We start from the raw sequence: 15,514 nt of genomic DNA on the forward strand, positions 1-15,514 counted from the left end.
AAATAATACGTTGCTAAAGAAGATAATGTATCTTTTAAATAATCATTTTTGAAATGTCTTATTTAGATAATATCTATCATTTCTTCTGAAAATAAATGCAAGTGGTATAAAAATTTCTTATTTGCATCGTATTTATATAACAATGTACACACAGATATACACTTACTTACATATATGTGAATATAAGTACTTACAAGTAATAACAAAGAAATAATTTTTATATTTAATAACAATAAATATTATAATAACTTAGGATCGATAAGTAGGTATATTTTATACATGAAATATTTACATTCGCACATATAAAGTAAGTAAATCAAAGTAATAACGTAGTATAATAGTTGCAGAGAAGGGATGAAAGATACAATGTAAAGTAAACGGAATTCTACTCAAAAACGTAAACTTCTAAAACGTAATTCTACTCAATAAAGAACTTCAATGTCCTGACTTTTGATATATATGTCGGCTTCACATTATGATTAAGGATACTGGCGTGAAACGAATCTTCATTTGAATTACACATTGTCGTTATGCAATAGAGAATGTATTGACTAGTGCAAATACGATTATTACAGAATTTGACAAATAACCGTGGTAATTAGATACTCGAGAAGCTAATGACAATGATTCTACGTTCAATAACGAATCCGCGATCAACGGAATAACAGAATGCGCTTTCTTCCAAAGTCCAAGTTGTACTCGACTTGCTTGTCTACGGTACAAGTATTACTAAACTAACTCTTTGTCAAAACGTGGAATATCCACCGAGCGTAAAGACGCTAAGTAACTCGCTAATACGACCTCACGAGAGAATGACTTTCCGTCACGATGATGCCACAGAGGAAAAACTATATGGGGTGTGTCTAAGGACACGAGATCCTCGGATTCGTCGAGGAAAGCCTTCGTTCGGAAGGTGAGGGAAATAGGTGTTGCTGGTAATTGGTCAATCTCCATATCGGTGGTTAGAAAAAAAGGATGCTAGCCGCCCTTGAGGAAAAGTTGCTAGCGGGAAGCATCGTTCTTGAAAAAAATAGATTTCCCCTATCTTTCCGTAGTTGGGACAAAGACTGTTTGTCTGTTTGAAGGACTTTAGTCAACTAAATCCTAAGATTTATGACGGGCCTTCAGGCTAGCTGAACATGTACTGCGGAGACGCATCGACATCTGGCAATCATCTTGCTCGAAGAATAGGGTCTGCGTGTGGTGAGCCACGGGACAGAAACCGTTGGAATGATTACTGTCGCGTGCCGCCACAAATATTTTTTTTAAGGGGAGCTATAGAATTACTCCATACCTTTGTTAGACAAAGCGTTCATCCCGTGACCGCGGCTACGTTCGGCGACTGGCTGTCGCCTCGAGCCCAAGCTCATCATCACAACTCGCGAACAATTACAATCGGATTGAATAACTACAATTGTTTAATTACAGCTATAGTAGATTCTAGATTACAATGCTGCGGGATTATCAAAAATTCCAAAGGCTCCGGTGTTCTTTCATCTCCGACATATATATAAAGGAAAGGAATACAATTCGCGTCTATATTAAGTCCCGTTAAAATTGGCTTTTTGCAAAATTACTGTACTTTAGATTATCTGATTGAACCAGACTAAAAAGCGCATTTTCATTCTACAATGGTCTTGAGGAAAGGACTTATCATTTTGAAAAAGAACATTATAGTACCTAAGTACAAAATATTTATTTATCGTCTTGCATTAATTGAGGAAAGAATTCAGTTTAATAATAACAATTTGTCACGATTAATATTTGTTATATTCCTTTTTATTGATTAAATTGTTATAACTTGTTCGATCTTTTCGTGATAGATACCTATTATTAATAACTTTTAATTTTGTTAGTATCTCTAACTTTTTTTTTAAAACTACGATTTTTAGCTTACATTACTGAATGTATCGTACTCAAATATTATTTTTAAATAATATATATATGTTGTGAGTACATATGTACATAAATAATTTGGCATAATTGTGGGCACGATATTTATTATAAATTGTAAGGGATTATCGATAGAATAACTATTGGGATTAGCCGATTTTACTATAGGAAAAAAGAATTTTATACTTAAGAATGGGGAATAAATATAATCAATGTATTAGTAAAAGTATCGAATTGTATCTATAGGCTACCTATATATCTTTTTAAAATCACAGCGAAATACATATGTGCATACATGGCTACCTACTTATAATACATATTAGATTGTCCAAAAGTGTCTTTCTTCTACAGACACATCTTTTACAACAGCGCATCTTTACACAAACATGAAACCTAATCTGTCGAATGTCGTGATCTTTATCTTGATAGAATAAAATGGATCATACGTAATTCGATAAAGTAATATAAAACGAAAAATGTTGTGCATCCATTATTTCCTTATAAAACGAAAGAAATTTTTAAGATCGTTTAAGGTCTAAGTACTCGCTAAGCACAGTAGTAAGTCGATTACATTATAAATTATAACTATCTGTGCACATACTTACCATTAGATAGTGAGATAGTAGTGGATTTTAAAGTTCTCAAAGATGTTTCATTTCGTAGTAATATATTGTAGAAATCGTTCAAGAAGAAACGAGTATTAGCAGCGAAATAAATAGGATGATTTGTGTAATCATTTGTTTGTACATGTGTATGGTTGAAATTCTTCGAACGATTAAACGAACTAGTATATTTTTGTCAAGTTAATTTCTACATAAGCATTAAGTTTATGGCATAAAGCTTAATTTATGACGACAAAATGTTCACTACACACTGATATTTGCAAACTAGTGTTGTTACAATCTGAAGCATACGCCTGTTGTTAATACATAATACGATATTCTTCCATGTATTCGTAATGCTCGACGTTTCAGATTCACGTGGTTTTTCACAGTAGGTATTACGTTCAGGTATATATTATATTCTGCACCAAAGTTGAAGAGAAAAACATACAATTCAATGACTACACATTATGCACTTTTACAACTTGAAGGATAGATAAACATACATAGGTAAGGAATACGTATAATGTATAACGTTCATTGAGCGATAAAAGTAGAGCAGTAGGGTAGACTAGAATAGATAGGGTAGAATAAAGTAGTAGAATAACCTAACGATAAATACAATTGTTCTTTGCAATAACTACATATACGATCTTTGATATGGTCGTATTTATTTGATAATACAAAAGAAAACACGGTAAACATTTGAAAGAAGAGAGCCACATCCGAGTTCGATAATTTTTTAATATATTCTGAAGTTACAGTATTGGAAATTAAAAATTTATTATAAAAAATAGTTTACACAGAGATACATAATTTGTTGGACACCATTTGTATCTAATAGAGCGTAAACGTAGTAAATCGAATGCTCGTGTTTACTTCTCTTATTACGAGCTATATCGATGGTATTTCTAATGGCTTCGACAGAAATAAATAAAACACTGCGGTGTTTTGTAAAATTATTATTTTATGCTTTGATATCGCATAAGTACATGTGTATTATAGGATTAATGCTATGGAATAAAAGTGTGGGCCCGAACAAATCTAAGCCAATCTAAATCTAATTTTAATTTAAATAGAAATGAGTTTGACTAAAGTTAGATTTTTCACTAAGCGGGAGTGTAGGAAAAGGTAGAACAGAGCCCCTCTCCCATCCATGCGTTTGATTTACCCCCATTATATTAAAGACCTTCGCAACACGATTCAGGTGGTGATTTTGACAACATATTAAAAAATTATCAAAATCGGAGGTGGCTTCTCTTTTGTAAATATTTAATATTAGCTGACTAACACGCAGCAAATATTTCATATCATTTTTATATCGTATACGAAGATCACGGAAAAAAGAAATAATGCACTATTTGGTATACGTAGAGCTACAGAGATTCGCTTAATACATATGGATTTGTTATAGGTGCATATACCTACGTAAGTATGTATATATGTGAAGATTAATCAAACGATAAGTAAATATACCTATCGAAAGCAATGTACGCAATAGATATATCGCTACATTTCCATCAAATATACCATATATCTCTCGCAACTACAAAAGATAGAAAACAAAAAAGTAGATCAAAGAGAAAATAATAAATGCACGAGTTTTGATAATTTCTCTCCAATCTCTCTTCTATTTCCGTAGTTTCTTTCACCAACATAATACAACAAAGCACATAAATATTGCATAACGAGTATACGTATTACTGTGCTGTTCGTTTATACATTTCGTCAAAAACGACGTTATAATTTGCCAAATAAGGAAAACGTTGGGACGATTCGATATTTTATATCGCGTATTGCATTTGCCTAACGAATGTTCGTTGAAGCAAAATAATTAATAAAATCCAGCTATAATTAAATTGATATAAAAACATTTTGCTGGTATTTGGATCATTAAAATAGCGAGAATATAAAAAGAGGAGTCAGGGTAAGAGAGTGAAAGAGAGGGAGAGAGGGAGGGACAGAGAGAGAGAGAGAGAGAGAAAGAGCGTCGTCCAGAAAGAAAGACTCGGCGGACAATCACAGAGAAAATCAGATGGAAAGGGAAAAAGAGAAATACAGCGTAGCGAACAGAAAGGCTCCGTACAGGAGGCGAGCATAGAACGCCAACGAGAGAAAAAGCGAGAGCAAGAGAGAACTGTACTCAGTGCATGCAATCTTTTTAATTATGAAAACACGGCTTTGTGTTTCATTTTGTTTTGTCGTCAGGGGCGCTATTCTATTCGGGCCCTTCTCCTTCCTCATCCGGCTGGTTCTTCCTTTTTTTTATATTATAACGCGCGCGCACCGCTGAAGTCAGGAGAGGGTGTGCAGGGCTGGATAGGGTTCAGGAGAGGGGCAGAGATAGGGCAGGGTGAGATTGCTTTAGTAATGAATTACATGGCTTCGGGGTATGTGCCTGTCTGATGCGCTATGCTATACGAATACCGAGCATCACTTTCTGGATTTCGCTACGGCTCCTATCACTAAACTCGCGCACCTTCTTCCTCTACCTCTTCTTCTGCTTACGCTTCTTCTTCTCTTTTTTCTCTTCCTCCCCTTGCAGCTTCATCTTTTTCGCGGTCTTCTTCTCTTTCTCCCACTTTTGGTCGGTCACTTTTTACTTCTTTATTTCCATTTGGTTTTCCCTATTTCCCTAATTCTTATATCTTTTCGTCTCGTTTTATCTTAAATTAGTATGTATATACTTTGAAATTATACAACTATATAAGTATATTCAGTTTGATATCTCGAAGAAATAAAATACAAATGAGGGAAAATTGAAGTTAGCTGGAACACATTTTTCTTGAGACGAAGCAGGTATAATATTCTCGTTGTCGGTATTTCCGTGTAATAAACGCTCGATCAAGTTGGCATAAGTACCTAAAAGAAGAAAATTTCTACGCATCACAATGTTAGATTGCATATAGCGACTAAATATAATACTATTCAAAACAAAATTCGATTACAATTGTGCTTAACCTTTAGTTAATTTATAACGTGTAGATACTAACGATGAATTCTGAATACTTTGCCGTATTTTAGAAATTACAAACTTCATCCCAACACCATCTAATAAGCATGGCCATTAAATTATAGACGTACCATTAAATTATTCGCATAAAAACGGTATCTACGTAGGTATAGGTACTCGTAGTTTTTACTTATAACGATTAAAAATATAACTCGTTACCCGCTAATTATATTCCATTAGAAACGTAATCCATTCGCATTCGTAATAATAAATATGTAATCCAAACTACTGAAATCGCTCAAGTACGTATTTCGAATACAACTTCTAAATAAAAGTTTATTTGGGTAAAGAAATTTTCTGTTAAACGTTTCAGTCCGTCGTTTTGTTTTCATCCATCTATTTCCATTTTCATTGCAGCAACAGCATAACGTTCTCGTTCCGTATAGCGACGGTATAATTTCTAGTTATAAGTTATAACCTCGATTCAAAATGAAAGGTGAAAAAATCGGAGCTTAACCAAACGTTAAAATGAATATCAAATAGGTGATGTGACTATTACGAGAAAAATTGCTAACGGGACAAGAAAATTACCTAATGAACAAAGTGGAATAACAAACTACATGAACGAAGAAGAGTTTCGAGAATGCAAATTGTAAAAAGCGAGAGAAAATCTTGAAAAATCAAAATTCAGGTATCAACGTTCTTTGGAGAAAAAATTCTGCGCGGTACCATTTAGTGAATTTTCCACAAGAGGGGTGTGTACTTATCTCCATGGAAGTGGTACCGCCCCTAGAACGGGTGGACCAATCCCGTGATATAAACCAACCCCCGTTCTGCACGTAACTCGGAGCTTGATCGAGGGTGAACTCTCGAAAGGAGACTTCAGTTTTCTCGGTGTCGTCTATCGAGAACGATAAAGCGACTCTCTCGCAGTGAGATTCCAGGGTAAAAAGAACGCAAAGCTATACCTTTGTTAGTTTTGCCAAACAACCGACAACTTACAAAAGGATGGCAGGCCCGTATTTATCACCCTTAGGCCCTCAGGCTGACTTGCTCACCGAATATATGTTTGGAAGACGTCGTCAGGTCAGTGTACGTTTCTTTTTTGCTACTGTTTAGCCTTCCCTTTTTTTTTTATATATTTTCACATATTCGTGCTTGTATCATTAAAAGCAGCCAACTCCTGTTCGATAAGTATCCGTCGAATCTCCTTCTTCTCCCTTCTCCCTCGCAATTTGCTTTTGCTGTGTTCCTTCTTTCGTACACAATCTTCGCTGATGCATATTTTGTATAATTCTACCTTTTATTATTACCTAACGATACAATGCTTTATTCCTATAAAAACAATATGTGATAGGAACATATTAAAAATAACAATTAACGGCAAAAGTGCCGTTTAGCTCGTTTTAATTAGGTATCGCTTAATCGTTATGAAGCAGGTTTTCTTCATTTATTGGAAACCAGTGACTGAAAAATATTGTACACATATGTAGGTACAAGACAAAAATTTTGTCGTCAGATTCATATCCATATGTAAACAAATTCTGTCGTTATAAAAGAACCGTTTAATTCTTTTGCGTATTACTCGAGTAAGTAAAATATCGATTGATTGCGATTATGTTCCATTATGTTCTGCTTTACCGTATAAATGAATCATCGATTTATTTCTTTACAAGATTATACCAACTTGGTACATTTGTTTTGGTAATTGTAAGTTTTTACGCTCAAATATGTAAGATGAACTTTGTACTTAACTGAATGTTGTAAGATGTTTTTCCCATCGTTACGAACGATTTATTATCGCTGAAGAGAATTACAGCGCTAAATAAAAGCAGGTGCATAATTGACAACTGACTAAAATCAAACTGCGCTGTATTTCGCTGCGATAGCTATCGGCTATTAACTATTCCTACATATATGTATATATATATATATATATAACCAAAAAAGTAGAGATAAACATACGTTCATTTATTTGTAACAGATGAGTATCTATGCATGAACCATTGTTATACCTAAAATCGTAGTTAAACAATGCGTAAAATTTATATAAAATTCTCTACTAACGCACTAATCTGCAAGCACAAGGGATGTAAAAATGAACCGAAAAAAACACGAAGGAACTACTCCTCTTCTGATTAATTCATATACCTATAGCTTTGTCAAACGTTACAAGTTACGTAAAAACGTAATAATATACTTCCCAAAATACATGTAATTTCTTCCATAAAAGATTCTCATTAAATATGAAAAATACTCTAAATGCCAAAAGCTTAACCATTATGCGATTACGTAACAACGATCAACCTCAAATTTATATACCTATATGTAATAAATTCTATAATATAAACAGTTATAAAAAGACTGAAAATTTTAAAAAGGTAATGAAAATATATATATTCGTCATTCATGTATGTATATACCTATCCTAGTACGCTAATGCTTGTAATCTGTATTTCTGAAATAAAAGAATTAATTGATTATTTTTATTCTTTTATCATTTATTATTTTTATTTTCCTGTCGATTAATTTTATGCTACAGTTCAAAATATTGTTTTGTTCTATAGCCTTCATGTATATTTTGTCTACCTTCCGTCTTCCAAACGTACAAAAAACCTGTTGTTATCTCATCTTTTAATTGATTAGTTATGTGTGTGTGTGTGTGGGTGTGTATGTATAATATAGGTATAGATAGTATATACCTATATATAATATATGAATGCATGTATTAATCCATAGTAGATAAACAAAGAAATTAGTTGCAACAATGTGTAAACATATTACATGAATCAAAAAATATACTAATATTTATCCAGTTTGAAACTTTGTATATTAAAAGTATGTATGCATATCATGAAGGTTTATTGGAATTTCATGATGTCGTACATTATTTGAATAACATATCGTTAGGTTTTAGATGACAGATTTTCGGAGGTACAGCCAAAGTACCTACTGATATTTATACATATAGAAATCTAAAAGCACAGAAAAACGAGTGAAACTAAAAAAAAAAAAAACAGTTGCTTTAAAACGTAACAATATGAACAATCGGAACAAAGAAATTAATTCGATTGATTCTAAGGATATATGTACCTACTTACGATAGGTATATACTTAATATCAAACATTGAAATTTTCCTATATTTACATAAAGTATGTATTTTTCTGAATAGTAAAATGAAATAATGTGATGTAAAGAAATAAGAAAGTGAAATGAAATAAAACTCAACATAATTTAGTATAATCATGGTCCCCCTGTAATTAATCTCTCTAAATTAATTTTTAATATTTTAATATTTTTAGTATTTCCCATTCTTCATTTTTGTTTATTTTTTGTTTCATTTGACAGAAAAATCAATAGAAATAATTGTTATTATTTTCCAACGCCACTCATGTAGGTGTACTATGACAATGAGATCAACTATGTGACATAAGTTTAGGGACATAAAACGTAGTAGTAAATATTTTTATACGATCATTAATTATTGTTAATCATGTCTGAATAGAGACGCAATCGGACGACTTTCACTCCGCAACAGCTTCAAGAATTGGAGTCGCTGTTCCAGAAAACGCACTATCCTGACGTTTTCCTAAGAGAAGAAGTCGCTCTTAGGATTTCACTTTCAGAGGCTCGTGTTCAGGTTAATAAACATAAATACTTTTCCCTGTTAACCCATAAATAGGTATTCTTCTTTGTTTTTTTTTTTTTCTTAGTATCAAATTAACAGGAAAGTACTTTACTTTTAGAAAAATCGCCTTTTAGATGTTGCTTTATGCATAAATCCTTCTTTATACGAAACCGAATTACAATTTATTTAGACACCATGTAAATGTATGTAAGAGATTTTTATTTCTCTCTCCAATCGTTTCTAAATCTGGGATTGACATCGCCTAAAATGTTTTACTAGAATTATCCGAATAATGGAAAAAACGTTTAAAAAATAATTCGAAAACTATAAAGCTACTTGAATATTGATGTAACGTGTCTTCAAGTCTATTTGTAAAATATAATTTTCCACAGTTTGATTCTACCCATATTTAGCTCAAATTCTGTGTCAAAATTTTCTATTCACCCAACTACTATAATTTCTTTCGAATTTGTTGATGGATACAGAACCTTTGAAAAACCTCGTTTGCTACGGCCATTTTATTCTTCGCTATTTGACGGACTCAAGCTGCACTACGCGTTTAGAGCTTCAAAGAGGTAATATAATAAAACAGAATACTTTATACAGTTGAAAAAATCATCATTTTTGCGGGGGATATTTACAAGTACATGATTTTAGAATGTTTTATAAGTAAATTATATTATTGTAACTAAATAACAAAAGTGCTTAGTTTTATACAAATTACAGAAGTGACGCTAATATTTCGTTACAATTTATAGCGAATATCGATCTACATTTTGTGGAGAATAATTTTTTGTAACCATCGATCTACACTCGAATAATTTGTTCCGTAAGGAGCATTAATGTTAATTTCCATGTGGGAAACATTTAAGCAAATAGTTAATAAGGAAATATTTGATTAGCGATAGAAAAATTGGTAATAGACTAAAATGATAGGCATTAAAATTTGTATTTATAATATGACAAGAAAACGTTGAAAAACCTATCTCTATAATCGATACGCGTGATTAGTAAAATAAAATCTGCAATATTATTTTACACGTCCATCTAAACACAGCTAAAATATCATAAAAAAATAAATACTGCTAAATTATTTAACTAATCTATTTGCCGCCTGTTTTTTTTACTATAAACCATAAAGTCTGTAGTATCTACATTTTACAAAAATAAATTCCTATCGGTACTTCATAATGCGTATGTAGCTACTTTTCAGCTGAAAATACTTATTTTATCTATGAAATAATAACGTGAATTATTTGTTATTTTAGGTTTGGTTTCAGAATCGGCGAGCAAAGTGGCGGAAACAAGCCCGATTACAATTGTTGCAAGATGCATGGAGAATGCGATGTTTGGGATTAGGAAGTGCAGCACCCCTTCTTTTAAGGCCGCCACCTACAGCATCTTTGGAACGACCTGATGCTGCGACGCCACCACCCCCGCCTCCCCCACCTCCTCCGCCTCCGCCGCCTTCAGCCTCTGCTTCTACCAACGGACCACCTATAACTATAACGGCGAGCAACGCCGACAAAATACCTGACGCTTCGACTTTATCCGTTTGCAGAGATTACAGGATTCTTCCACCTCCTCACGGGTAATAAAATTACTTTCCTTAATCGCATTCTGTTTTTACTAATTCAAACGTACAAATAGTAGAACAAGAATTTACGCAAAACGATATAACGCAGTCGTAAAATCAATGGACAGTGTTGAAATGTTGAGTATCGAAACGTATTATTTATTACATGGCGTAAACCCAAACTCTCTCTCTCCTAGCTGTTCTTCCCTACCTTTCGGAAGTAGCTATACGTTCTAATCCTAATACCTCACATATCTCTAGATTTAATGAAAGATCATAACTCACATCAGAATATTAATTTACAAATAACTTTTGCAGCCCAAAATTTAAATGTTTCTAGGAAATGGATGTACTACTGAATGCGGTTACATCAATGGATAGCCTTCTTAAAACTTTAATTTACAACTGCGCTATGCCGTTTTTAACTAGTATCTAAGTATACATAGGCGTGTTTTAAATTAGACTTTTGATTGATTAATTTCTACATTTAATTTTCCTGATATTCGACAGAGTATGTGAATATGCCGTATCCTCGCGTATTTTTGACATTTATGTTTCGATTCAAATGAAAAAATTCGCACACATACGCGCCTGTCGTAGCAAAACCATCGATCTTATATAATATAAAGAAATAGTACTATTCGAAATTCGAAGTTAATAAAGGATTAAGAGGAAAGTTCTTAATTCATTAATTGTACGTTATTTCAGCTTTTGAATTATTTAAACTTTTCTAACAATAGCTACTTTATGTAAAGGATACAGTAATTAATAATGTTACATAAAAGTATTTCATGTTACTACATACTGAAAAAGTTACAAAAAAGATCGGTCATCTTGTACTGAGTTTTTTAAAATAATCTTTAGAATGCAAACATAAAATTTCGATTAATCAAGCTTCCAGTTTAACACGCGATATAAATTTTTATCTTAGATATTTAAAAATTCATCGATACGAGGAAGTTGACGCTTCTTTCTAATAATCAAATCTATTGTAATATAATGTAATCTAATTAAATTTGTAAAGTTGAAACAAATAAGAAACAAACGATATTTATTGACGCGTAATTTTTTAATTATATACTTAGTGTTTCTATGACATATGATAAATTGGAGAAAAATTTTCATTAACTTCGATGAAACGGATATTTTGTTCCATAAGAAAATGAAACATTTCATTTATTGAAATTACGTAAAAATATGTACAAGATAAAGAAGAATACAAGAAAATAAGAATAAGGGATATTCTTCTAAATACTATATACATACATAAGTACATAGTAGCAATTAACGCTAGTAGATATGAAGTGTGTACTTAGTATCTACAATATAAAAAATATGCACAAGTATAAAAATTCCTAGTAGGTACACATAATTTACGAGATTAGATGTATCTATGTCCATACATTCAGATATTGAATTGATTGAATTATTGAGTTCATTATAACTGTAACATACCTATGCAATATACCTGTTTATGTAAATGCGGAGACACTTTATTTTTATAACCAGGTGCACTAGCTTACGACTTTTTACATATTAATATTATTTATATATGTGTGATAATATGTATTTTGCACTTTTATCCCTAAAATTTCGTTCTCATGGAAAGGACAACTATTACATTTCAGATATTCTCTGACCTGTGAAAAGTCTCCAGAAAGAATGAAATGTGGTTGTGGTTCTCCACCAAGAATATGCGGCAGTCCAGTAGAAAGAGACATCAATTTAACCGCTAGAGATAGGCCTCAAGAGGCTGAGATGGATCTCACCGTGAAGGGTCCACCCAGACACACACCAACCGCTACTTTATTCCATCAGCTACCCCAACAAGAACTCAGTCCATCGCAAAATGTCGACGAACCTTTGGACGTTACGCTTAATGCTAACAAAAACAATTAATTGTTTCTTGTTACGTTAGCTTTATATAATTCAGTTTCTCACTCGCGACTTACTTATTATTTCTTCACTTTTTCACTCGAAAGAATCAAATATCTACAATGGACAAATCAGCTGTTGAAAAATCTTTGTTCTAAAGGTACGTCGTTAAAATTTCAAATAAAAATGCTACTTACAATTATATTAAAGTACTCGAGTAGTTAGTTTAAAATTGAATATTTCTCCATAAATAACTTTCACTTTATATTTGTAACATTATTATTTTTCGATCTTGACAATGTTACAAGTGCTTCGTTAGAAACAGTATTTTAGGTAATCTCACTAAAAATCCTTATATATTCTACATTCTCTTCTTGCTCAATATTTTACAAAATTACGAAATATCTCAATCATTATTTATTGTATGTTGCATAATTTTTATTATCTCATATATTTTTATTGAGATAAAAAAATATAATTTATTTTCTTTTCTATATAACTAGAGATGTACATATAATATGTGTATGTATTCTTTATTGTCGTTACTAAATTATATTCATTGATATAATGTATTATTAAGAATGATAATTGATTATATAAAACTATTTATTTATTTTACTATTTATTTTATTGTTATAGTCAAAACGTTTCTTTCTTTTTAAAAAATATGTGAGAAGTAATGGATTTTGTAAAAGTTATGTGGTTTTAGAAGCACATGGTAATGAACAAACCTTTTTCTATAAAACAAGCATTCTAAAAATACATTAACCATTTAAGCGATTATGTCGCATGCGTTAAAACTGAACTCAATTCGCATTCATAAAAAGAATGACGAACATAACCGGTTTATAAAAATTTATGTGGAGTACGTTGTGCTATGAGATTGTTCTGCGTTGGTACCTTCCAATGTCTTATCACACTAATTGTCTTCTTTAAACTTATTTTTTCCTGTTCAATAGTAAATTCAGCCCTCAAGATACTGTATTGATTATAATGGACATACATACGTATACGCTAGTGGAAGAAAATTCGTGCCACTGTGAAGTACATTCTACACTTTCAGCGATGAACCACACTATAACGTTCGCGGGGTTAACGTCAGTTTTATTTTTTACAATTACATATGTAGTTATTACCACCTAGTCATAATTTTATTTTGTTATTAATAAAAATTACCTACTAAAATAAATTCTATGTTTATTTACATTTTACTGCTAATGATGTAATGTTCTTAATACATTTTAAATCGTATGACAAATATGATCTGAAATTACAGGACATACACAGGAAACACTTTTTTAAAATTCTAAAAATAAAATAGTGACCTTGTAAGGGTTACATATATTTACAATATTATTACTATATTTACATTACATATATGTTACTTATATTATTTCATGCAAACATTAAATGATTTTTACGTTCGTATGATATATATAATATATTACATTTTTAAATTGTTATCATCTATTAATTCGACTGTTAATAAAAAGACTAATATAATAATAATTATAAAACGATAATTATACTTTTACGTCAATTCAGTTTTATCCATATTGTAGATATTATGAAGTTGAAAGTGCTGCTCAAGTATAGTAATAAATGTAGCATGAAATAATTGACTGTCGTTTTATCAGTATCTCACTTTTCGCTGTGAATGCATACTATGGATACGTGATGAATAGAATGATGATTTTCAAACCGCTTCAATCACCCTGTGCTCGTGTGAATAGAATATGAATTCTATTTCTTCGTGTAATTGTGCCTGCTTTGTTCTGAAGCACTAGATTAATCACAGAACCGTTCCCTAATTATTTTTTGCTCCGAAAACCATTAACGTACAAACGATTGTCTCATTATTTATTCTGTGTTCTACTGACCGTTCTACCTTGTTATATAACATGTATTATATTGTCTCAATCGTATTTTGTTAGTAAATTATTTGAGCTTATTTTTATTATCTCACCGCTTTCGTTCCGCTTTCATATTACTCTTTGAGAAACTCTATTATTTCTGATGATGTAGGATAGCTTTCGTCAGACCGATTCTTCAATTATCATGATGCACTTCAAGTATCATTTTGAACTTATAAAATAGATCAAAGTGTTTTTTAGTAATTTTAATAGAGAATTAAATAAATCAAATTGTTTCTCCTTATTATATATTATGTAATTAAATTTCAACATTCTGAAATTCTTCTCATACTTGTTTAATTTTATGGATTATAGTTTATATACTTTTTATGCAGTAATAAGTCTCAAAGCACTATTCTCTAATGGTCTAACGATATCCACATGTTATTAGAGAGAACAATGTCTACATTCTGATATATTTGTCTTCTATATATGATTTTTCATTGACTAAAGCTGTAAAATATTTACCTTTTTTACAAAACCTCTATATTTTCCTTAGCTAAATGGTAATTTTTTATTTGTTAAAATTTTTTGCCACTGATGAGAACATAAGTGTATATTGCTTTTTTTATAAGAAATTATTGATTTATTACTTGTAAACATCAATCACACAAAAGACTTAAGAAAAGTAAATACGTAAAATGGTGAGAACAAAAAAGTGTAAAATTAATACTAAAATTGGTACTTTTACTATGTTAGTAACAATCATCAATTCTGAGATAATATACGCTATATTTATTCGTTGCATGTGTTAATTATTCTTCATTTATTTTTCATTCATTTTTCATTATATTTTATGGTGTTTCTTTTGCTTTAACTTTCAAATTTTCTTCCATTTCCCATTGTTTGTCTTACACATTGGATATTTTAACAGTGTAATGAATTAACAATGCAGGATATATAGAGAAAGAAAGCAAAAGATTTAAAGGATAGATTTGTTTCTATGGATATCCTTGATCTTTATCAAATTCTATCCTTATTTTAAAGCAACCTCTCAGGAATCATTTAGTTGTAAATTAGTTTATAGTTAATCAATTAAGCCTTTAATATCTGCTTAATTTCTTCCGTGTTCT

At 31.3% G+C, this 15,514-nt stretch overlaps 1 protein-coding gene across 4 annotated transcripts; it reads left to right on the plus strand.

The window, feature by feature from the left end:
* Positions 1-6,280: 6,280 nt before the first annotated feature.
* On the plus strand, positions 6,281-12,897 carry LOC117239274 (homeobox protein aristaless-like 4). 4 transcript variants are annotated; one of them, XM_033504736.1, is made up of 4 exons: positions 6,282-6,540; positions 8,955-9,089; positions 10,346-10,668; positions 12,282-12,897. In XM_033504736.1, exons 1-4 carry the CDS (start codon positions 6,457-6,459, stop codon positions 12,550-12,552), a joined length of 813 nt encoding a protein of 270 aa, XP_033360627.1. In that variant the 5' UTR covers positions 6,282-6,456; the 3' UTR covers positions 12,553-12,897. The 4 variants fall into 4 exon arrangements, with proteins under 4 accessions (XP_033360629.1, XP_033360627.1, XP_033360630.1 ...); XM_033504737.1 differs by having other exon boundaries at positions 6,287-6,534; XM_033504738.1 differs by lacking the exon at positions 8,955-9,089 and having other exon boundaries at positions 6,281-6,540.
* Positions 12,898-15,514: the final 2,617 nt, after the last annotated feature.

Source organism: Bombus vosnesenskii, unplaced genomic scaffold, assembly GCF_011952255.1.
Source record: "Bombus vosnesenskii isolate JDL3184/JDL3185 unplaced genomic scaffold, Bvos_JDL3184-5_v1.1 scf7180000013913, whole genome shotgun sequence".
NCBI classification, from domain to species: Eukaryota; Metazoa; Arthropoda; class Insecta; order Hymenoptera; family Apidae; genus Bombus; species Bombus vosnesenskii.

Excerpts from the sequence above, each read along its gene's own strand:
- LOC117239274 (XM_033504736.1), top strand. The coding sequence starts at position 6,457 with ATGGCAGGCCCGTATTTATCACCCTTAGGCCCTCAGGCTGACTTGCTC. Across the intron at positions 9,090-10,345 it reads TTTCAGAGGCTCGTGTTCAG|GTTTGGTTTCAGAATCGGCG; the intron begins GTTAATAAACAT and ends TTGTTATTTTAG. Across the intron at positions 10,669-12,281 it reads ATTCTTCCACCTCCTCACGG|ATATTCTCTGACCTGTGAAA; the intron begins GTAATAAAATTA and ends ATTACATTTCAG.